Below are 25,299 nucleotides of genomic sequence, written 5' to 3' on the forward strand. Positions count from 1 at the left end.
GATTTGTAGGTTTGAACTTTGTTTTTAACCTAAATAAAATAAAAAATCAAGTAGAGATACTTTTTTCTGGATTTAGAAAGTTTGTACAATGAGGTATAGGTTAGGCGGTAAAAATCTACCAATTTTGACGGATCATAAACGTCAGTCAATATAAATAGCAATGAGCTCAATAATATCGTTGACGCAACGGAAATAATTTCACGTCAGTTGTCGTTGACTTTCAATATTGGCGTCCCTATTCGCGACAAAGAGAGAAATTACGATTTATTTCTACAAAGCGTTTTGACAAGCTTAACGAGAAAGTTCGGTTCGGTCAACGCGCTAATTTGCTCCCAGTAATTAATAAGTACTACGAGGCAGTCGAAACGTTGGCTTGCAAACAGGAGCAGGTGGTTTTTACTTGTGATGCGGTGAGCTGTAATTTGCTGGTGTAATATTTCGTGTTTCTGTGATGATTTAATTACGACCTACCACATACTCGTATTCTACGTATATTTCGGCAGAAAATCGATGATTTAGTTACATTACCTTCATTTATTTGAAGAGACTAATAAATAACTCTTTCAGTGTTTAATATGTTACTTATCTAAACATAATTAAATCATAAGCTCGATTATTTTGCTTATTTAGGTATTTTAGGTTGATAACTTTTTGTAAAAACATTTTGGAAAGTTTCTAGTTACTAATCTAAGGGTGGGTTTGCACCATCATACTTTAGCTTTGACAAACGTCAAAAATCTGTCAACTCCATACAAAAAGCACCGGTTATCGTTAAATTTACTGTCAAAGTTAAGTGGTGCAACTCAACCTAAATAAGTCTATTTTCTCTCTAGGATTTCGTCTTCTATAGCGTGATGAAAACTCATTTTACATTTTCCGTGGTAACCTATACAATACTTCTTGAAACTGAAATAAAAAGTCGAAGGAGTCATATCCATTTCATTCCTACGCTCGCGCTCGTAAAGCTTACCTGACGGAGAGAGAAGGCTGCCGAAGCGATACAAACCACCCCTAAGCGAAGGTAAGGGCGCCGCCACGCCAGTATTCCGCGCGCCGCGCGATGGCACGCTCGCTTGTCAAACATAATTGTTTTAACGCGATCACCTTCGGTCCACGTGATAATATTACCGATAAAACTTTCAAATTAACTGTAATAATGTACAGTAATCGCGTGCTTGTGTATGAACTGTAGTGATGGACTGTTGTAATGCGGCGAAAACGTAGTAATTTTGCTGTTTTGGTCGACAAAATAGTTTAATGGCACTCAACTGTACTATAAAGGTTTGTTTATGGATTTTAAATAATAGTATTGACTTATAATTTGTTTAATAAAGCATTGTTAGTAGTAGATAATTTGGAATTATTAAAATTTGCCACTTTTTAAATTAGTTTAAGCATTTAATACGTTAATTTTCTTAAAGAAAGAAATTAGTTAAATCAAAATTGTCATAATTTTCAAATCCGCCGCGTTCTTCGTTAAATTAAAACACAATTTATGATTCTAACATTACATGAAGATCCTCATCATAATTACGCTAATCAAGTCTTAATTTGAATTGTATTAGGATTGCATTTCATATAAAAATCACGAGGAAAAATGACTTGATCCTTAACTTTTCGTGCTTCATTAGCAAAGTAGAATCACGGTTAAAACGTTTTCGTGACAGAATTATAATTATAAGAGTTGTCAAACATTATTTTAATACTTGTACAGAGATTAATATTAGGGATGTTATGGATATGTAGTTACGGTTATGGATACAGTTACGGATGTAGGAATAATATTATACCGGTTTCGGTTACGGTTACGGATATTTTTTTATTTCGGATATCCGAAAGTTTCGGTTACGGTTACGGATATCTGTGCTTTAGAATGCAATTTGCAATAGCTGTCCAACACGGTTCATTCATGGCCGCACACTTTACATCGAATAAAAAAATAAAAATTGTAGTTTGTAGATGGCATTATAAAGGTAAATCAGGCTGATATGCCTTAACATCATAATGCTATACAATTTAATCTGCCTACATCCGAAACTATCCGAAACTTTTGAATCGGTTACGGTTACTATTTCGGATATTATTAGGTACATTATTTAGCCATTACATCTTTGATTTAAATAGTGCCTTAAATCCTCTTGAGGTTTATATATTTTTTATTTCGGATATCCGAAAGTTTCGGTTACGGTTACGAATATCCATAACATCCCTGATTAATATGGCATCTTAAGGAGTTTTAATAAGTGTGATTTTGCAATGACTCTACCATAAGTAAGTAGGTTGATATTCCGGAAACTGTATCTACAAGGTAGAAAAGTCAGGCAAAACAATATTGTTATCAGTAAGAAGAATTTTCCAAGACAGCAAAAAGGGATATCCCGTTGTCAAGGGTCAGCAGTTTAGTTGTAATAATCTATTTTGTTGTTTCTACGTAAAAACCTTGTTGTTTTTGGATGATGAATTTTATCTTTTCGTTTACTTTAAAAAAATATCTGCCATACAGTAGCAAGTCCACCCATATGTTGGACAGACGACCTTTTAAATATACTCAACATCAAATAAACCGCACCTTCCGCGACGCGAACTTTAACGATTTTCTTCTGACACAATCATGGTGCCCCAACAATATTGGTGTTATTTGAAAGCCCAATAAATATCCTTAAAGAAAAACACATTTAATTTCTTAATACATGATTAACATATACCATAAATGTGACTTGAAAAAATACCTCACTTTGGGCCCACCTACTATGGGATCAATTAGACCAATTTTTATGGTTATAAAACCAAATAATGATCTCACGCGTCCTCTTTACCAGATGGATAGCGATTAATCCCAATTTAACAGTTTTATAGCCATAAAAGTTTGGCTTTAGCGTAACTACCAATTTTTTGAAGAAGTGACTGTGGATCCTTCTAAAGACACATTTTTGGGGTAAAATCCTTTCCTTTAATGAAATGAAGGTTAGAACTAGGCTTTTAAATGGTGCCAATATTGGTGGGAAGTGGGGATGCATACGTTTGAAAATGCTTGTCGCGGGAGGTGCGATTTATTTGATGTTGAGTGTATAACAGGAAGGTCCTGGATGCAGGTCGCTATCAACCGGCCTATCTGAAAATCATTAAAGAGGCCTATGATCAGCAGTGGACGTGCTGTGGCTGAAATGATGATGATGATGATGACATCGAAAGTTATTAAGATTACGGCATTTAGAGTTTGCATTAAGTTTTACGTACTTGAGATGTTAGGGTCCTAACGAATATTAGTATAATGAATGAAATAGCGGACTGTATTAAAATAGGTGCTGTATTCTCGCCAGCCTAATTTACAATTGATTAACTAGGATACGCGGTAATCGTGCGTCGACGGTGGTGTCCAAAGGCGAGTGTGTGAGCCAAGCGCAGCCGATGATGACGCTGTCGGCCCGAGGTGACGTTAGTCATCGTACGCCGCCCGCACGTCTCCTCCCGCGCGTTGTTGGGTTCCCAACATGAGACGTTATGTAAAATTATAATAAAAAAATAACTTTTTTAAAAACAAGCTTTATTTCGAAAGCTTGTATCGTGCATGAAATTTATTCCTCTTTTTTTCTGTTTGCGCTACAAGCTTTCGAAATAAAGCTTCTTTTTAAAAAAGTTATTTTTTTATTATAATTTTATTTTACACTTTTTAGTTGTATCTCAATATCCAGATATTGAGATACAACTAAAAAGTACCAGGGCCCAGGCCCTGGTCATCATTTAGCACCAAAGTGCTCGGGAAGTCGAATCCAAAGAACCTAAACTCAATAAGTTTCCGCTGTTGCGTTTAGGAGTTCCTATGGCCACCTCCTGACTCCATCATCAGACCAGCTCAATGGTACCATAACATTGCATTGTCATCGTAATTACATAAGTATACCAAATTTCAGCTCAATCGGTTGAGGAGAAGTGGTCTTAAATTCAGTTGCAAGATTTGTCCCACACATACTAACAAGTGAAGTCAATATAAAGCTTGTAAAAATAGGTACTATGTCTAATCGCAATATAAAATACGGAGATGTATTTCTTTTACGTTTACTTATGTTTTTTGAATAATAATTTTGCCTGATATCACTGACTCCTATAACCTACTGGATGTTTGCTTAATATATCTAGTAGGGAATTAAATCCAGGTCTAGTTAGACTTTAATCAATGGACTATAAATAAGAAAAAGCTAATAAAAAACATGATGAATAATGTAGTATTGGATATCGTGAAAACTTGTAAAATTACATTAGATATTTTAATTTGACATGGGTTTTCACTTTACATGAAAAATATTTATCAGGCAATCCTTGGGGGAGGCCTTTGTCCAGCAGTGGACGTCATTCGGCTGAAACGAACGAATAAACGATTTATGAGGATTTGTGAACAAGTATGTTTAACGGTTTAGAACGTGTTTCTTATAAAATATCGGACTCATGTTTAATGATTTAATTTAGGTTGCAATTTTGAGTAAAATATTTAATTTAACCTCACAATTATTAAATTATTTTTTGTCAATTTTGGGAATTAATAATTTCGCATTGTAATAATCATGAAGGGCTCGTTCTTAGAGCTTTGTTTAATCTGTGCAATTAATTTGCAAAAGTAAAGATGCTTCAAGGTCAGAGTGGATTCGTTTATTCAATTTGGACCCTTACAAGCTTTTAGAGCAGATGACGCTTCAACCAAAGCTGATTTAGAACAGCCAGGACACAGTAAGGTGCAAGTCAATGAGAATACCAAAGCGCAGCTAAGATAGCATGAAAAGCAGTTTGCAGGTCGCTGCTGACACTCTACTATTGTGAGAGCTATTTTAACGGGACTGTTAGTAATTTGTGAAACGAATTGCTAATATTATAATTCTATATAAAAAAAAATACATGTCTAAATTATAATATCAAGAAAAGATTAAATCTCTTACTCCCAAATAATATTGCAATTATATTTAACTCGGAGATAATGCTTTAAGTTAGATAAGCAAGACGCCAAAAACATGTAATCGTAATAAAACTACCAACGCTACATTATTATCTTTAAACACATTAACATGTCGATACCAGTGTGCTCCAAATATGCAAAGGCCTTTACATTCAACAAAAAATATTAGAGTTTTAACTTTATACCTAATTGACGCCCTGTAGTCTTCACGAAATCATGACAGATAAACACCATGACAGTATGTATTTTAATATACATTTCTGCGTTCCATTGGTAAATTAAAAACCGGCCAAGTGCGAGTCGGACTCGCGCACCGAGGGTTCCGTACAAACCTGCAAGGTTTACATAGTTTGTTCATTACGACAATCGAGTCATAACTATGGTATTTTTTTTGCAAAATGAAATTCATAACATTACAATGGGGAAAGTAACTACTTAAAAGGAGAATGCCCAAAAGTGGTATCGCTCGAAATCTAATTGTACATTGAGGGCACCACACCGTAAATTCCTTTCTTCATTTGTAATGATTTGCGAAAGTAGTAAGAAATTGTAAAACCTCCGGAATAAAATCCGATTTTAATAAAAAGTATTGTAACAATGAGCTGCAATCAGCAACACCTATCACCGAGCAACGACACTACGTAGTTCGCACGGTTGTCAATAGATGGCGCTGTTCGTAGTTAGCTCGCGGTATCATTTGATTTTTTCCTGTCCTTAAGTAGTCAGGGCTAACTACAAATCCCTTTCCCCTTGCAAAATGGTATAAATAACATTGGTATGCACGCAAGATTATTTTGTGTTTATATCTGATCCTTATCAAATAACGCTAGCTTTGGCGTAGCTAGGGTTTTTTTTAAACAAGTATTCTAAGGTAAAACCTGTAGCTATGCCAATGGACACCATTCATTTCACTTAAACCAAAATTACGTCAAAGTCCGGAGTTTTATAAAAAAAAAATATGCGGTATGATTATTTTTTATTTATTTATTTTTCCTATATTTGCATTATAGGTAGGTACCTACCTCAGCGTTTTGAATTTTTGCGTTGATTTAGAATTTCTCACAGTTTAGAGGCAATTAGATTTAAGAAGTGTTTGATATGAATTTCAACTTTAATATCTCTACGCGTTCATGTGAAAAAGGGTAGGTAGTAAGTTTATAATTATTAAAAAAATATTTTATGTCATGTAAGCAAAAATAATATTTTAAATTTTATATAACTTCAAATTTATCATTTTCGCAATTTTTCCTTTATCTGTACTATATAACGTTGCTTCGTGCCGAATTTCAAGATTCTGAGTTCACAGGAAGTACCTTGTAGGTTTTGATTCCCTAGCGTGTGACGGAAATTCGTCTAAGGTGTCGGTATAAACTGCTGTATCTTTTGATCGAGTTAACTTAGAAGTTTGATTTTTTTACTTCTTAAAGGGACAATAGATCTAGGTATTTGGTATAAATTTCAATTTGATACCTTTATTCGTTCGTGAGAAATAAGGAAGTAAGTTTCATTTTATTAAAATATTTTTATTATATTATATAACTAAAAAAATGTAATTTTCGCAATTTTTCCTATATTTGCATTATATGACAATGCTTTAAGCCAAATTTCAAGATTCTGAATTTACGGGAAGTATCCTGTAGGTTTTGATTCCTTTGCGAGTGTCGAAAATTTGTTGAAAATATCGACATAATCGGCTGTATCTTTTGATTGGCTTGGCTTAGAAGTTTGATATTTTCACAGCTTAAAGGGACAATAGACCTGAGTATTTCATGTGAATTTCAGCTTGATACGTTCACGCGTTCTTGAGATAAAGGGTCTTGACAGAAGGACGGACGGACAACAAAGTGATCCTATAAGGGTTCCGTTTTTTCCTTTTGAGGTACGGAACCCTAAAAATTGGAATAGTGTCAACTAAACTGGCCTTACCATTCTATTTGTGATGTGCCCCAACTAGGTTTGGGGAAGCCTTGAACTCCTTTCACGCCATTTAGCGGTGGCAAGGGTGTTTTTCTCTACTAGTTTCCTTAAAAGAAAACTTGTGTTTTCTTCATCGTTACTAATGTTTGTCGAGCCCTTTGTACCTCGTCTGTACTCACAGTCAATTTATTCCGTGTAATTTGAATTTGTGTGTGTTTTAGCAAGGAATATAAAGAGAAATATATAAGATCTTTAAGGCATATTTACTTAGCAAAATAACTATGTATTTCTTTTAGTCTGGTGCGTAAGGTTTGGTACTATACTTAGGGCTGATTTTTCAATCGTCAGATATCTTTTAACAGAAGAATAAACTTGTTATTTTGACACATTTCCCATGCTGAAATTGTCAATGTGCTAAATTTATTCTTCGGACTTCTGACGGTTGAAAAATCAGCCCTTAGAAAATTAAATTCTATACGCTACTACAATAACTACAGAAATATCATACGTTTCAAAACTTGCATGTAATAATAATAAATAAATAAATAATTACTAAGGTCACCACATATTTAAACCTTCAAGTGCCGCGTCCGTACATAATTTGTCTTATTTATTGACGTGTTCGCATTATTTATGTATGTTGTATATAATTTCGTTCTTAAAAATACTTTATTTTACAAAGAAAGCCTAACCCACTGTCGTTTATATCATGAATACGATTAAATCAAAAACTTCATCAAGCAAGATTGTTATACTTTATGACGTAATAAAGAAAATTGTCGGCGAACTAACAGAGCCGCTAATTTATACCGAGCGTACAATACAGCATTAAAATTAGACATTAGACTCTTATGTACTTGCAATAAGTACTATTTTGCGACAAAACATAACTTTGCTGTACTGTACAGAATAGCCTGTCGCGCCTAAGTACACCGTTTATTAGAAAAGGCCTTTAAGTTTTTAATGAACTTAAATTTTAACAAGAACAGCGGACACATAAAATCTCTTCTGCCCCATATTATATGGTCGAGAGGATTTCCTTGATATTTTATGGGAGGCCGAATTTTATGGTGGTCCATAGTGAAGTATGTATTAAAATAGTTTATGGCTCCATCTACCTCTATCGAAATATGTTTGGGAATGATAACCTGAGAATAATTACTGTGTCATCTAAATCCTACTTATCTATACTAATACTTATTATAAATGCGAAAGTAACTCTGTCTGTCTGTCTTGCTTTCACGCCTAAACTAAATTTGGCATAGAGATCGTTTGAGTCCCGGGAAAGGACATAGGTTAGTCTTATCCCGGTTTTTGAAACAGGGACGCGCGCTATAAAGTTTTTCTGTGACACACTAAATTCCACGCGGGCGAAGCCGCGGGCAGAAAGCTAGTAGTTATTATAAATGGGAAAGTTTGTAAGGATCACCATCATCATCATCATTTCAGCCATATGATGTCCACTGCTGAACATAGGCCCTAAGGATATTGATGAAACTTTACAGTATTGTTGTTAAAAGCTAGTAATATAAAATTGCGTTATAATAGTGATATTTAAGAAAAAGTTGTATTTCGACCTAGTTGTAAAGAGTAGGTAGTAAATGTGTAGGAAGAATACTCTAATAAAAATGTACCGTGAATATTCCATTATCTATTGAAATATCGTCCATGTTCTTTATGGATGTTGAAAATGTCCCTTATCATAACAATATGCCGTTATACTTCTAATGACAATAACGTTAACCTATTGTCATATTCCAATCCAGTAAGTTGACTCTCTCATAACATTTTCGTAAAATAGAACTGAGATATACAGGGTGTCCCTGTAAATATGGATCAAACAAAAATAATACATTCTACAGTTCTAATGAAACAACTTTCCCCCAGAGAAGGAAGTTCAAATCTTCATAAAAAATATTTTCATACAAAGACTCTTCAGTAATTAGTCAATTTTATTAGTATGGAGACGTCATTTTTGAGAATGGATATTGTTTCTGTGGGATAGTTGTTCCATTGTAAAAATCAATCTTTTTTGTATGATTTAGGTATACTTACAGGGACATCCTGTATGTGTATACAGAGCCAATTTATTCAATAACAAGTACTATTGATAAAAAATTATAAATGCCCCCGTCTCTTTTGGTATTTTATGTCGAATTTTTTAAATAATATCATCAACGACCTTTATACTTGATCTCATGGTAACATGGTAGGTATTAACTCGATTGTACAGCCACTTCTTATACGGCAAAATACGTTACAAACAAGGCTTTTAGGCAATTTCCTCAGATCAAACAATTTCCTTTCAGAGCTGTACGAAATCAAAGCTCCAAAATGGAAAATAAGAGTGAAATAAAAATATACTGTATGGCCATAGTGTAAGTGCATACAGTGGGTACGTTAAGTTTTGATCGATTGATTTGTATCACACGCCTTTGGGTGGCTATTATAGCACGTATCATCATCATCATCATTACAGCCACAGGACGTCCACTGCTGAACATAGGCCTCCCCCAATGATTTCCATATCACCCGGTTGGCAGCGGCATGCATCCAGCGCCTCTATAGCACCAATGTGGAAGGTTATAGATTTTTTTTTACCAACGTTGGGAACCCAGTTCCGTTGTCCCTTACAAAAGAAAGAGTGCCCTTAATTTCATTTGGAGTAATACCTTCATGGAGTCGTGGAAGCTTTTTTTATGAATAGAATTTAAAAAGTTCCTTTGAAATTATACGTCTTTTTATTTGCTGCGCTTTAAAGTCTAGTAAACTTACTGCATTTGCTCCACTTGTGTCATTGCTTTCGGAAGAATCAATAAAATATTGTTATGCCGCGTACCTGGGCATTTTATCAAATAACCTCGTGTGATCGTCGGCTTGAAATGTTAAATAAGAAAACTGGTTATTCGACATGAAAATCTTTTTGTTACCTTTAAAATAGGTTTTCCGTTTCTTATAATATTTTTACTTCTTCCTTCTTTTCACCATGTGGATTGAAATAACGTAGCCTGGCCTACGTTATACTTTGTAACCTAAATAGGAGACTGACATCCTAAATGAGATCAAAGTAAAAACATATATCCCGCATTTTTTTCTATAATTATTTGGCATAAACTTACAGTTATTATAAACTACCTTTTGCCCGCATCGTCATAAATTATAGCCTATTATGTTATTCTGGGTTATAAAAAAAATACTGTAAAGTTTCATCAAAATCCGTTCAATAGTTTTTCGTGAAAGAGTAACAAACATCCAGACATCCACACAAACTTTCGCATTTATAATACTAGTAGGATACGCACTGAAACAAAAACAGTAGCTGAAAAAGACAAAGAGTGCCCAAAAGTAAAATGAATGAATGAAATGAATTCTATTACAAAGTATTTTTTCTATAAATTGCTATAAACCCACGCAATAGATCCTACATCGATCCTTGGTTAAAGCTATTTAGAAAATGATCATTCCTAAATCGACTAATGGTAATGGGTACGCTGGGAATAGTCCTGATAAAATCCATTGTAATATATTTTTGTTAAAATACAAAGACTAAGGCCCGTATTCACAAACGATGCTTGCTTAAGAAGCAGCAAGTCGAACGCACAGCGTTGAATAGAGCTCTGTTATTGGTTCGTGTGTCACCCTGTGCGCCACGCGCACTGTGCGACCTCATAGTAATATTTGCTAATACGGGCGTTAGTTTCAATCAGGAACACCGTAAAAACACCATTTTTTGAGGGTTTTCGCATATGAAAAATCCGCCAGATGGCAATACGTAGACGCGAGGTCCAAATGCTGCATGATTGGTTATTTTTGACATGACATTGACAGATATATCAAAATCCACCAATCACGCAGCAGTTTGACCCCACATCCACGTCCCGCCATCTAGCGGATCTTTCATATGCGAAAACCCTCAAAAAATGGTGTGTTTACGGTGTTCCAGATTTATTTATTTATTCATTGTTTCGAATGTGAAACAAGAAACCTATATCAATTTTATACGGCATGTAGTTGTTTACGAACTACAGTTTTACGACCGCCTGCTTTGAGATATGCGTCTCGGGGGGAGTGTATGTGTGCTGCTAATAATAATGTTACTAATTTATGTTCATGGCGAAGCTGTAAACCTATTTTAATTTTGATTAGAAAAACAAAACTACTCGTATGTCGATTAAATGTCACATTCTAAGTCTATGTGTTGAAAATAAACTAATAAAAAGCCTACAAGTTTGACTAATTAGCATTTCGTAGATAAATAAAATTTGTGCAAAAAATGTAGTGCTTTTATTGTAAGCATTTTTACTGTGAAACTGATATTAATTGGAAATTTAAATGTATATTGTTGTTTTAATAATTAAATGCGGGTAAGCGAAATAATAAGTTTGAATGTGAGTTATGTCAGTTGGAATGCGCTCGGTTGCTAACGGTTGTTTTCGGTCTCGCGCGATCCATTCTGTTACGAGCGCTCGAGTCGAGAGGACCTCTCTGTGTGATACCGTCTGTAGAAGAAAATAAAACTGGTATTGTATAATTGAGTATTATTTCTGGCCTTACTTCTGAACTAATATTATTTTAGTTCAGAAGTGGGATTGAACGGGAATATTACTTAATATTCTAATCACGCCCACGGACTGGACAAGTAAGTTAAAAAGTTTGGTGAAAATATAAGGTGAGTGACACATTTTTTTTCTTATTAAATCCGTAAGAATCTTGTCCATCTTGAGTGTTTATTGTATAATGACAATATAAAAATGAATTGGATATGTGGTTTAGCATAATAATTAAAAATACAGTTTGTAAAATACCTTTGATATTTTTATTTTTGTGATAGTACAAATTATAGTTAGGAAATCTTTAAAAATCTACCCCATCATGGTGGTTTCATGAGTGATCATTATAAAATCATAATTAATAAATATAATTATTTATTAATAAGTACATATTTTGAGGAATACCCTCAATAACTATCTTTTTCTTGAGAATTTTACGTTAGTGTAAATTGAAATTAAATATTTTGTTGACTTAAACGAATATACACTAGACATAAAATAAAACGCAGATTATAGTAGAACTTCATAGCACAGTTAGTGATTTTCCCACCCAAACTGATTTCAGACCAAAAATGTCGACGTATCATGGGGGGATGGAAAAGCAAGACGGACCCCGTCGGGATGACGCGGGAATTACGGAGATTCAAGACGGAAGAGCAACGCCGCCCAGCCGCAGTCGCAGTCGCACGCGGCGGCCTCGCAAACGTCCAAGGAGAAGTCGCTCCGGTGCACGGCGCTCCCGTCCCTCGCGGCGGCCCTCGAGTAGCTCGGGCCGTACGGGGTCCAGAGGCCGTTCGTCTCGGAGACGTGACGGCTCCGACGTGAGCCGACGCAGACGCCGCCGAGCCGATTCGCGACGAACTGCTGCAACAAGGACGCGGCCCTCACGATCGCGCTCACGTTCGAAGTCTTCTGGCGAACGCAGAGCGAGACGAAGACATCGACATCGCAGGAGTGGCGTTCGACGGAGTTCCAGCCATCGCGTAAAAAGTCAAGCACCACATCACAAGCGGAGGCGTCGTGAAACCGTGAGTGAATCATCATGTACTGATAGTTTAGATAGTTATCGAGGTAGTAGTAAAAAGAATGCTTCAAAAACTGTAGATAAATACAACTTTAGTATTCAGGATGTAATGGAATTGATAAAATCGCTGCCCTCATCGGCTTCTCAATCACAAAACCATTTTAGTATGTCAACTAATGCTTTACCCGAGTTTGACCCTGCTAATAAAGAGCAAACTGTTGATATATGGATCAATAAGGTGGAAGAATGTGCGTCTTTGTATAATTGGTCTGAAACACAATTACTTCATTATGCGTTACCTAAATTTACTGGTTTAGCTAAAGTGTGGTACAATGGTTTGCGTACTTTAAAGTATAACTGGGCTGAGTGGAAGGCGCAATTAATTGCACAGTTTCCTACTGTTGAGAATTATGCTCAAATTTTACATGACATGCTTAATAGGAAAGTGAAACCTAACGAACCATTAGAGACATATTATTATCATAAAATTAATTTGCTAAATCGTTGTGACATCAATGGTAAGAGGGCAGTAGACTGTCTGTTAGATGGTTTAGAAGACAAGGGATTGAGGTTAGGAGCACAGGCTGCAAACTACTCGCATCCCGAGGAATTGCTTTCATTTTTCAAATCAGTTAAAACTGAAGACGCAAAGGAAAAGTCATATCGTCAACCGTTTACAAAAAGGCGATTTGATGGTGCTAATGATAGTTCCAAACCTATTTTAAGATGTTTTAACTGTAACGAAGTTGGTCACCCATCGTTCAAGTGCACTAAACCATTAGTTTCGTGTAATATATGTAAACGACTTGGCCATCAAAGCGCTAATTGTAAACGATTATATAAAAATAGTCAAGGTGTTGATAAATCTGTTGAAAAGGATAAGGCAGTATCGGAGATTAAATTAGCTGGAGGTTTGGACGAAAAGTATATTCTACCGATATTTGTCAATGATAAACCAATGACTTGCTATGTTGACCTTGGTAGTCAGAGTACCTTGATTCGTCTAAGTAACTTTAGTGATTTGAATGTTATATACAGTACAAATGATCTACCTTCGCTTAAGGGATTTGGTCAAGCGATTATTGAACCTATAGGTAGAGCAGTTGTACAAATACAAGTACAATCGGTTAAGATATCTGTAGAGGTATTAGTAGTACCAGATGAGTTATTAAAACACCCTGTTTTGTTAGGGCATACGTTTACAGAACAAGCGGGAGTAGTCATAATTAAAACTGATGAACATTTAGTTTTTCAAAAGAAACCTGATATTGACATTGCGAATCAAAAATGTAAGAATAAACTGGTAATTAGTTGTGATGTTGTCGTAAATTCCATTAATATGGTACCAATCAGGACAGATACCAACAGTACTATTAATGTTTATGTTAGAGAGTCAGTAAGGAACGTAGGTATTAATAGTTATTTTGTTATGCCTGGGTTATACACAATTACACAAGGTGAAGGTCACATTATGGTAGTTAATTTAAATTCACACGAGATTAATTTTAAAAATGGACAGTTGTTGACTAGAGCACATTTAATTGATGAAACCAATTGCTTAAATATTAGAATGTTAGAATGTGAAAAGGGGGACCATATTGAAGATTGCTTAAAAACTGGTAGTGAGTTACACGTTGAAGATAGAATTAAACTAAAGGCATTGTTGGAGGAATACAGGAGTTGTTTTTCATTTGGATTGACTGATTTAGGACTTACAAACTTAACGGAAATGACTATTACTTTGAAAGACACTACTCCGGTTGTATATAGACCATATAGACTTGCTTATTCTGAGAGGAATAAAGTAAAGGAAATGATTCAGGAGATGTTGGATTCGGGTATTATCACGGAGTCTGAGTCAGCGTATGCTAGTCCAATACTTTTAGTACAAAAGAAAACTGGTGATCAACGACTCTGTGTAGATTATCGCGCGTTAAACGCTAAAACGATAAAAGAACATTATCCGCTACCCAGAATCGAAGATCAAATTGATCAGTTAGGTGGTTATCAGTATTTCATAACGCTGGACTTAGCATCCGGGTATTACCAAATTCCTTTGGATCCATCGTCACAGGATAAAACTGCCTTCGTTACGCCTGATGGCCAATATCAATTTACACGCATGCCTTTTGGGTTAGCCAACGCACCCTCAGTTTTCCAAAAAACAATAAATAAAATGCTAAAAGACGTCAAAAATGAAGCGTTTGCATTTATGGACGATATTATAATTCCAGCTAATAGTATATCACAGGGCATGGAACGATTAAAAACAGTTCTTGAACTCATTAAAAAAGCAGGCTTAACATTAAAATTGTCTAAATGTTTATTTTTCTGTCAAGAAATAGATTACTTGGGTTTTGAGGTTAGCAAAAACGGGGTTAGACCTGGTTCAAGGAAAACTGAGGCTGTTGAAAATTTTAAGTGTCCGACAAATCAACATGAAGTACGCCAATTCCTAGGTTTGGCTAGCTTTTTCCGCCGATTCGTTAAAAATTTTGCAATAATTGCTAATCCATTGACAAGATTGTTAAAAAAGGACAGTAGATGGGAATGGGGTACTGAACAGGCAAAAGCATTTTCTACACTAAAGTCCGAATTAGTAAAAAGGCCTATATTAGCTTTGTATGACGTAACAGCTAATACTCAGATACATACAGACGCCTGTAAGACGGGCATAGCGGGTATGCTACTTCAGGAGGATAATACAGGTAGGTGGAGAGCGGTAGCCTACTATAGTAGACAAACGACTCAAGAAGAACAAAAATATCACTCCTTCGAATTAGAGACGTTAGCTGTTATCGCATCGTTACAAAGATTTAGAGTCTATGTTTTAGGCATAAAGTTTGTAATTGTAACCGATTGTAACGCATTGCGCACTACTTTGTCCAAAAGAGATATAATACCACGTATAAGTAGATGGTGGCTTCAGCTACAAGAGTATGATTGTGGTATTGAGTATAGGCCGGGTAATCGCATGTGTCATGTTGATGCACTCAGCCGAAACGCAATTCCACAATCATGCGAGCCTGAGCCTGTTTTCGATATTTTAGCGGTAGAAACAGAAGATTGGTTAACAACCATTCAAGGAGCTGACGAAGAAGTTCAGCGAGTAAAGCAAATTTTAGAGGACCCTGAGACGCCTAAAATTAATGAGGTTTATCAAAATTATCGCATAAAGGGAGGTAAAGTTTATAGAGTTGTTGACAGTCAATTAAAGTGGTTAGTTCCGAGGGGGTTTAGATGGCAACTACTAAAAAAATGCCATGATGAACTTGGTCATTTTGGGGTAGACAAAACGTTAGACAAATTAAAATCTCTTTACTGGTTCCCAAAAATGACTAAATTCGTAAAGAAGTATGTTCAATCATGCTTAGAGTGTAGTTACCATAAAATACCTGCTGGGAAAAGGCAAGGAATGCTTCACCCAATTCCGAAAATAGATAAGCCTTTCCACACGGTACATATGGACCATTTGGGTCCATTTGTTCGCAGTAAATCAAGAAATAGTTATTTATTGGTACTTGTAGAAGCTTACACTAAATATGTCAATTTATATGCAGTTAAAAATACAAAGTCTAAGTCGACCATAAAAGTGTTGAACCAATATTTTAGTTTATTTGGAATACCAAGTAGATTGATTAGTGATAGAGGTACATCGTTTACTAGTAAGAGTTTTAAAGATTTTGTGAATAGTCTGGGAATCAAACATGTCTTAAACGCGGTAGCGACACCGCGAGCGAATGGCCAAGTGGAACGATACAATCGTACCATCTTGGCCTCCCTCGCGGTGAAAAATCACAATTGTAAGGAAAATGAATGGGATGTCCATTTAGAAGAGATTCAACTAGGTCTCAATACAACGATAAATAAGGGTACTGGAAAAAGTCCAGCTGAGGTCTTATTTGGAACTAAATTGCGAGCCAAAAGTGATGGTATTGTTACATCTTTGCTTGAACAGGGTGAAGTAGGTAATTCACAAGAAAATTTACAAACAATAAGAGAGAATGTAAACGCTAGAATTGACGAGGAACAAGCAAAACAAAAGGAGAGGTTTGATAAAACTAGGAGAGTAGGTAGGAAATATAAAACAGGTGATTTAGTTAGGATTGAGAGAGAGGTTGGAAGTAATGATGGAAAATCTAGGAAACTAATGGCTAAATTGCAGGGGCCTTACAGAATTGTTAAGGTTTTAAACAATGATAGGTTTGCGGTCGAAGATACGCCTTTGACACGTAAACAAAACCGTAAATATGAGGCAGTTGTAGCTTTAGACAAAATCCACCCTTGGTTGAGTTTCACTCGAGAAGGGTTGGCAGACACAGATGAGGAGAGTTTAACTGATAGCGGAGATAGTCGGACTGATTTGGGATGTGCAGGCAATGATGAGGGTGAAACAAATGTAGTGTCACAGAATATAGATGACAATATTGAGAGCGCTGATGAGTGTAGCGATAATGAGGTCAATGATTAAAATGTGTACGTTTATGATAAATTATTGAATTATGAAATAGTTTCAGTGAGTCATTTGATAAATTAAGATAGTATTTTATTTTGTGAAATAAAAGTCTACGCACAATGGAGTCTGTTGACAATTATGAGTGTGTTAGATAGATTTTGTATGATNTAGTACTTTGTAAGTATCTAGCAAGAATCTTAGTGGTGACTGAGTTTGTTCCGGCGTTTCTTCTCAGCACTTGCCATAATGTTTGTCTCGAAGCGCTGGTTGGGCCCAAAAGATAAGGAGACATGTAAAGTGCCTCATAGGGGCTACCTTTTTACTGTATTTGCCACTTGTGGTCAAAATTGAATAAAATATTTTTATTTTGATTTTTGATTTCTTACATATTTTTTTTACCGTATTCTACGAATAGTCTCCTACTTTCTAGCTGTAAAATTAATCTTTCTTTGACTGTATTTTGCCTCTATAACATTGCAGTCTCATCAAAATATGTTACTATCAGCCATGCATCCATCCATACATAATCCCGGCCTTTTCAAGGCGAGAGTGAATAGGCACTTACAGGGCAGATATGTACCATCCTAGACTGCATCTCACTTAACACCAGGTGCGATTGCGGTCAAAACCTACCTTGTCTTGCATAAAAAAAAACTTAAGTCTTCCTAATATAAGTAAAGAAAATCTAAAATCTTTGGGTTACATAGAAATGAAACACGAGTAACATTTTTGTATTGATCCACTGAGCTTGAGTCTTACGGCCACAAGGAAAACCGATCTTGGATATTTCGCCATGACTGTTTCTGACAGAGGTTAACAGCTCGCGTGGTTTGCTTACTTTATTGCAAATTGCTTGTAATGTTATTAAAATAATATTTAAAAATGGCGAGGATATTAACCAAATTCATAAATAATTTTTATTTTTTTTCCTCTCTGGGTGGTATGAAATCATCATACGTGTTAAAATAAATTCGTTGTTAGCATGTAAGTTCTTTTCAGAGCTATAAAAATACACATTCAAAACATAGATTTTTATTATTATACCTATCAATTTGAGACAATATAGCCTAGTGCTAAACCTTGGCGGTAAATATAAATCTAATATATACTTTCTTTTTGTTTTTAGCAGAGTCCTTTGGAAAATGTCTACTACACTCATGTCTACAACTCTACACACCAAGCCCACCGACAGCCTGGTGGCTTGATATAGGTTGCTTTATTTCAAAAGAATCATGTCGACAACTTGTTTATACTCGTATATCCTACACTAAACCGTAACCGTCCCAGCTATGACTTTGTCAGGAAGGCGCTACAATAAAAAATACTGAATTATTCGTTCAGATTATGCCATGTTGGACTACCTTAATTATGAAATTTACAGGAGGGCGCTACTATCAATACTAGGTTGTTATTGTAAGTCTTTTATTTTTGCCACTTGACGTTTCAAAGTCGTTGGACTACTTTCTATAACTTTTGACATTATGTCAAAAATCGACCACTCATGTCGGCGGGTCGGCAGGTTTACTATGTAGACTCATAAGAAAGTTTTTGACTACAATTTTTAAACATTTTGCCAAAATATCCCAAAAATCCCTTTCGAGTTCTTAGCAAGCCCATGCAAAACGTGGCGCCGTCTCATGACGGTTTGTTGACAGTTCACAAGTTGTACAACTCCGTTTGACAGCTACACTGACGTTTGGCATTAGCAGTAATCTGCATTGCACGGTCGACGGGTCACGGCTCGGAGCTGAGTAATTTGGCCAGGTTTACTTTTGCCTTTTTTATTTCGTTTGCATTGTGTCTGGGTGAGATAGGACGCGTTTACAATTGAGTAGGTTGTAATTAACTGGATGGCACATCAAGCTAAAATTACTGTAGCATCCACTAATGTAAGTGCTTTAAGTGTGATTTTCTAGATCATTAATTCCCGCAGGCCTCCTACTAGGTGGACCGACGATCTCGTAAAGGTCGCGGGAAGAGCCTGGATGCGGGCAGCGCAGGACCGTGCATTGTGGAAAGCCTTGGAGGAGGCCTTTGTCCAGCAGTGGACGTCATTTGGCTGAAACGAACGAACGAACGAATGCCCGTTTTCACCATCAATCCCTAATTTTAGTGACGCTTATGAAAACAAAATTCCTATTATGTGTAACTAACCATAGGGGTCACTTAAAATGAGGGATTGATGGTGAAAACGAGCATAAGTCTCTGCTGGAGGAGGACGACCATCTCTTTTTTACCATAGTTAATGGAGAGTTTGGTCTACGCTCCCCCCGCTGGCTAGTTAGGTTTAGAATGCCTGGTGTTCGCATACTGCACCCTTAGTCATCTCTCACGACATTTTATGGGTATAGTAAGGGTGAATGCGTTAATTCTGTACCCCCAGTGAAAACGGAGTTAAGTCGAAAATGGTGATTTTTGGGAAATCGCATTTGAAGTTAAAAAAAATCCTGCTTCGTCGCTATTATAGATAACTTGGTGAAATATTTTTGAGGTGAAAGGTAATGTTAGATATAATTAGGCAGTGTGCCAGTTTGGGAAATATAGCATGTAGTTTTTTCGTAATTAAATAAAAACCCAGTTATATCGCCATGCACGGCAACTTTACATTCGTGTAAAGTGATGTAATGGGACACAAATCATTTTACACCACACTGAATTGACCACCCGCTAACAAGTNTTATTTTATTATTATTTCTGTTTTATTTTTCTCTTTTTTAAGCTACGTTTTGTAGCTACGCTAAATACCCAAACCTAAAATAAAATAAAAACAAACAATGATGGAATGAAGTTGTACTATTTTACACGAAATTCATTTTTGACCAAAGCAAGCCTAAAAAAAGAAAAAAAGAGCATTCCCTTTTATCAAAAGCCAGAATATTGAACGAGTGAGCCAACATTTTTGACGTGATTTACGTTATAACCTTACAAAATAACAAATGCAACTATAACAAGGAAAAAGTCAAAGTTCCGTCCAACTATTCCACAAACTACGGGCGGCCCAAGTCAGGCCAACAATCTAGTGTGAAGCGAAGATGGTCCTATCTATTCGGCGAATATTTCTTTCGCAAAATTCATTAATCACCACGTCCTACAGAAGTTACGAGCTAGTTAAAAATAAACAATAAATGCATCCTATTTTACAGAAAATTAATTTCCTTTTTAATCAAAGCAACCTATTTATTAGTGTTACGGGCCGGAAAATCGTTGTGGAAATCTTTGAGGGAGGCCTTTGTCCAGCAGTGGACGTCATTTGGCTGAAACGAAAGAACCTAACAGACACAAAGTGAGTTATAAAGTAAGTATCCTTTTAAATAAAAGCCTAGAATATTTGACGAGTATGCCCAAAAATTAAATCTGACTGAATACTCACATCGCTAGCAAAATAACAAGTGCAGCTATAACAAGGAAAAAAGTTCCGTCCCACTATTCCAAAAACTGCGGCTGAAGTCGGGCCAACAATCTAGTGTGAAGTGAAGATGGTTCTTATCTATTCGGCGAATATTTCTTTCACAAAATTCATTAATCACCGCCCTACAGAAGTTACGGGGCTTTGGTTAATCCATCTCTCTTAACAGCATTATCTCGGGGTGTCACGATGGATAGATCAGGGAAGACATGCAGCTATGGGAATTTATTTATTTGATTAAAACTATTGTGGGAACTTTTTACAGAATGCTTGAACGTCCATGTAGCGTTAAGTTGAATGTATTAAATCAAATAATCTTACTTGATATTGGCTACAATGCATACATACTTTTTAAAAGTTAACAGATAACCAAAAGATACAAAAATTTAATGGAATCAGCGGAGTATGATGTCTCATGAAATGCGGTCATATTATCATACCACAGTAAATAAAATACTATGGTCATAAGTACTGTAGTAGTTTCAAAGTGTTAAAAGCAACGTCGATATTTTTAGGAAATTTTAAAGCACATTGCATTGTTTTATAAAAAACTTTTTTCAATATGTAATTGGTATTCTGCTTCTATTGAGCGAGATTTCCCAGAAAGTTTATAACACGCTATAGAAATTCAAGAACATACAACGCCAGTTAGGTCCCTTCTTGCTGTGTATAAATAAATCACAATCTTTATTTTACATTTCCCGACCTAGTTTGTAACAAAACGGACTACAAAACTGCGGCGCGTATATTCTGCAAAACGATTTCGATACATCAACTCTATCCCACTCTCTCACTCATGTTAAACTCCGGAGAGTCCGAGAGAGATGGATAGAGGTATATATCTTAATTATTGTACCTAGTAAGGTGCCCTGGCCAGCACGCAACCTATCTCACTGGTCAGTCGATTCAATTTGCTGGCTGTCACTCACGCACGTTGTAAGTCAGCAAGTACTATTTAACTAGAACAAATTGCAAGTGGGTTACCGTGTGGATTTACATTTTTCTGTTTATACACAGTAAATCTAACAATGAAGCTACATGAAAACTTTCGAAATGACACAAGCACACAGGCGCATGCTTTAACAAGGGCAAATGCGAATTCGCCGCGAATATCTTCGCGAAAATAAATATGAAAACCGTACTAAGTCAAAAATAGACGTGGTGATCGAAAATACCTAATCGGCCAATTCAATTTTCGTCAATTCCGTCCATTATTGTACAGACATAAGGGTCGCGTTTCTTCCAGATTCCTCTCATACATTTGATGGAATGCTCCTGCCACTTTTTGCGTTTCTATCAGCGTCAGTAGCTGTCAGCAAAAACGTAACGTACGTAACAAAATTCCATAACCGTTATCTTTTATGACAGTACGCAGCTAACTTCAGTATGGGAGGGCTATACATGGGACGATTATTTCAAATTCTTTGTAAGAAACTAGCTCATCTGCTGGGTACTTAAACATATTATTAACCTTTTCTGCTGATTTATTAAAAAAAAAATGTTTTAAAATTTTTGAAGCAATATAATTCCAATTAGCTTGCAAAATCTTTAGAATTGCAAAGGAATCTTGACTGAGTTTGGTTTGGCACCAAATTCCACATTTCACGCGTTTATGCAATGTACTTTCATCTATTTTTGATTTGTATTTAATTAACATGGCACTTTAGAGGCCAATTAGATTCAAGGCGATAGTTATAAGATTAAAATGTTATCAAGACCGACACGATAGCAATGTTAACGATACATTGTTCGTTCGTTTCAGCCAAATGACGTCCACTGCTGGACATAGGCCTCCTCCAAGGTTTTCTACAATGCACGGTCCTACGCTGCCCGTATCCAGGCTCTTCCCGCGACCTTTACCATATCGTCAGTCCACCTTGTAGGAGGCCTGCCCACGCTACGTCTTCCAGCCCGTGGTCGCCACTCGAGAACTTTTCTGCCCCAACGGCCATCGTCTCTACGAGCTATGTGTCCCGCCCACTGCCCACATACACTGTACCTCTGTTCCTATCGCACCATGTAAAGGCCCCAAGAGCGCGGAATAGAGGCACGTTGTCTCCTAAACTATATTAGCGCGTCGACACTCTCCACGGGTCGTTGGGCCGCTTTTGATGAAGGATTTGCTCCTTGAAAGCTTTTGTTATATTTTTCTTCAAGAAATTCCCCTTTTAAAATATACGTTGAAGTGCCATCTCGCAAATATAGTGGATTGCAGCAGCGATTGGGACTAAATTGTTAGTGTTGTGCACCTTTATAAAAGCCTCGGCAAAGACGGCGTTCTGGAAAGTTCTTATATTGGATTGACTGGTGACTTTAGGGGACAATTTCTCTAGTAATAACAAAACAAAATGGTTTTGTGTAAAGTAGTGCACCGTATACATACACATATTGTTATTTCTACAGTCGTCAGGAAGACATACAGTCACATGTAGGTAACTACAGTCTCACCTGGCTACAAAACTGCGCATTTTAAGAACTGCATGGTAAAAATTGTCATCCATAATACTCATAAAAGACTTTAACCAGTAACTTCTTCCAGTTCAAAGATACATACAACAGCTTTTATTTTTTGTTTCTGCCCATACGTTTCGAGGTAGCGAGTTTTATTACAGTACAATGTTCGACGTATACTTTCAGGCGTTCTAAAAATCCTGCATGAAATTTAATGGGAGTCTCCCTACACAGCGGCATCTATCTTTCATAGGGTGAAATCAAGCGTGCAGTGATAGGGCGCAGTCTGCATTTTGTTCTTTGCTCCAGCGCACTAGTACAGTCAGATGCACAGATTTATTGCAAAAGTTCAACCTTATCACTAGTTGTTAAGGGTCAAAATTTAGAAGGATGATGCACAAGAATGTCTTTGCTTTTTGACAAAGTTGAACTTTATTACCAGAGGATAAGGGTCAATATTTGAGAGAGTACTGATTGTATTGATACTGTAATTATAGCGTAGTCAAGGACCTAAAAGAATCCAAAATGCAACGGCTTAGAGAATAGGTAAAATGACTGAGAGCGTAAAAAGTTTAATAGAAAAATGGAAATAAATAAAATTTATTCAATTTCTAAAGGCATCAAGTTTATGTACTTTTTATGAACTGTAATAAATAAAACTTTTATGTTTTCGCCAACGCAATTAAAAACACGCCTTTTATGCCTCGTAATTTTAAGACCTTTAGAAACCTTTACCATTAAAGGCACACTCGACTTTTACATATAACTTTTATCCTGCATCACATAATATGATTGGTCCGTGTACGTAATACATTGTGCCTACTGCAAAGCATAAATCATGTTCCCTCGAACACCCTTAACCACTACCTTCGCGATTAAGTCCCCCCTAAACACTACCTTAGCGAATAAGCCTATGCAAAATCGGGCCTCTAATAACGCATAAAGTAGATTGTATAATCATCCTCTTGACACTACGGTGAGCAATGTAGACTTATTATGTATTCGCCAATTTGCACAAGACTTGCCTAAATATAGGCTGTGTTTGGACATAAATGAGGGACTATGTACTTTGTTTCAGGTGGTCGTAACACGGCGGTATGGCTAAAAGAGTCCTGAATAATTCAACAGAATATTTAGCCGGTCCCAAAACTGGGCCTTGTGTGACACCACATGACTGCAGACACAATGCCAAAAAGATTATGCCCCCGTAATGGACTAGTGCGGAACATTGATGTGAAATCGATTCGAACAATGAATCCGATGCCGGTTTAATCGAATGAATGGACGGAAAAAATCCATTTGGATTTAACATTGTCAAACGCGGAAACGAATGAAGAAATTCATTAGTCAGGTAATTATTTCGGGTCGTGTATTGTGAAATGGAACGGGTATTTCTATTTAGTTCGTGTTAGGGACAGTGGACTGAATGGAATAGAAAATGATGCCAAATTAGAAAGTAATGAAGACGTTCGGGGTAGTGCGAGCATTGGAGACCATGTGCATTGGTGGTGTGGTGATGAAGGGAGTGCTGGTGCGACTGGTGGTGGCGATGATGTCGGCGGCCCTTGTGATGGGCACTGGCGAGTGGAGTGAAGACGCTGAGGATTTAGGTAAGTGTTTGAATAATTACTATGTTTTGCTCTCTTTTAAATAGGTTTTTAGTGTTCAAAGAAGTTCAAAATTACACCGTCAGGTTTTGTAGGTGTCAGGATGTTAGTTAAATTGTGTTTCGTCGCATTGAATTCAATAGTAATATTTTAACGATTCACATTTTTATTTAGAACTCTTATTAATGAATTAATCAAATTAATGCATCTGAGGCTTCATAATGACAATTTTTACTTATGTACGAGGCAGTTTTAAATGGTTTTGTGTAGTAAGGTAAGGTTTAGGAAGTACTAAACTGCTAACTAATATTCAATTAATAAACCTTACAATATTTAAGTGTCTCTCTCTAGTATTACTCAATGTTTGAAATAAGAATTCTCTTCTAAACAATCTAGGAAGAAGTATTTTCGAATAAGGCTTTTTTATTGTACAAATAAAGGCAAAAAGTATCCCATATCCGTACAATTACGAGTATTAGATTGCACGTTCTTTTCCGGGAGAATGACTTGTGTGTTCAAGTTTCATTGACATCTCCCCGGAGTTGGGGATAATGCACAGGGAACGGGACTATCTTGAGTAGCGGCATGTGTTTACTTTGGATATACATACTGGTATTATGTATTACATGTGTAACATACTTTGTTGTTTTACTAAGGAGGAGCTCTAAGAATCTATGCTATTGTTAAAGCGCTAAAGAACTTTTCTCTGTTTATGTTTCAAAACCGCTGAAACAATTTGTTATTAATTTTGTTAAAAATATTGCTTCATATAAAATCTTTCGCACTTTATACGGCTTTGTCAGAAAGACTTCTACATAGTTTGAAAAAACTGGTGCTATACTCGTCGTTATAATTAAGTAGGTACCTATCTAAAAGAATCAATAAATTCCTAAAATTACAAAACGCTCCTTTAAATTCAATTTCCAGTAATACGAAAAAAAAT

At 36.2% G+C, this 25,299-nt stretch overlaps 1 protein-coding gene and 1 long non-coding RNA gene across 2 annotated transcripts; both read left to right on the forward strand.

Annotated features, from left to right (window-relative positions):
• The first annotated feature begins 1,060 nt into the window (after positions 1 to 1,060).
• On the forward strand, positions 1,061 to 24,030 carry LOC114365244 (uncharacterized). Its single transcript, XR_003656915.1, has 2 exons — positions 1,061 to 1,281; positions 23,828 to 24,030. It is a non-coding gene; the product is annotated as an uncharacterized LOC114365244 (long non-coding RNA).
• On the forward strand, positions 11,917 to 16,978 carry LOC114365243 (uncharacterized). The gene has a single exon (XM_028321782.1). The coding sequence runs from the start codon at positions 11,985 to 11,987 to the stop codon at positions 16,905 to 16,907; it is 4,923 nt and encodes a 1,640-aa protein (XP_028177583.1). The 5' UTR covers positions 11,917 to 11,984; the 3' UTR covers positions 16,908 to 16,978.
• Positions 24,031 to 25,299: the final 1,269 nt, after the last annotated feature.

The sequence above is a fragment of the Ostrinia furnacalis genome, unplaced genomic scaffold (genome assembly GCF_004193835.3).
Source record: "Ostrinia furnacalis isolate ACB-3 unplaced genomic scaffold, ASM419383v2 OfSCF7578, whole genome shotgun sequence".
NCBI classification, from domain to species: Eukaryota; Metazoa; Arthropoda; class Insecta; order Lepidoptera; family Crambidae; genus Ostrinia; species Ostrinia furnacalis.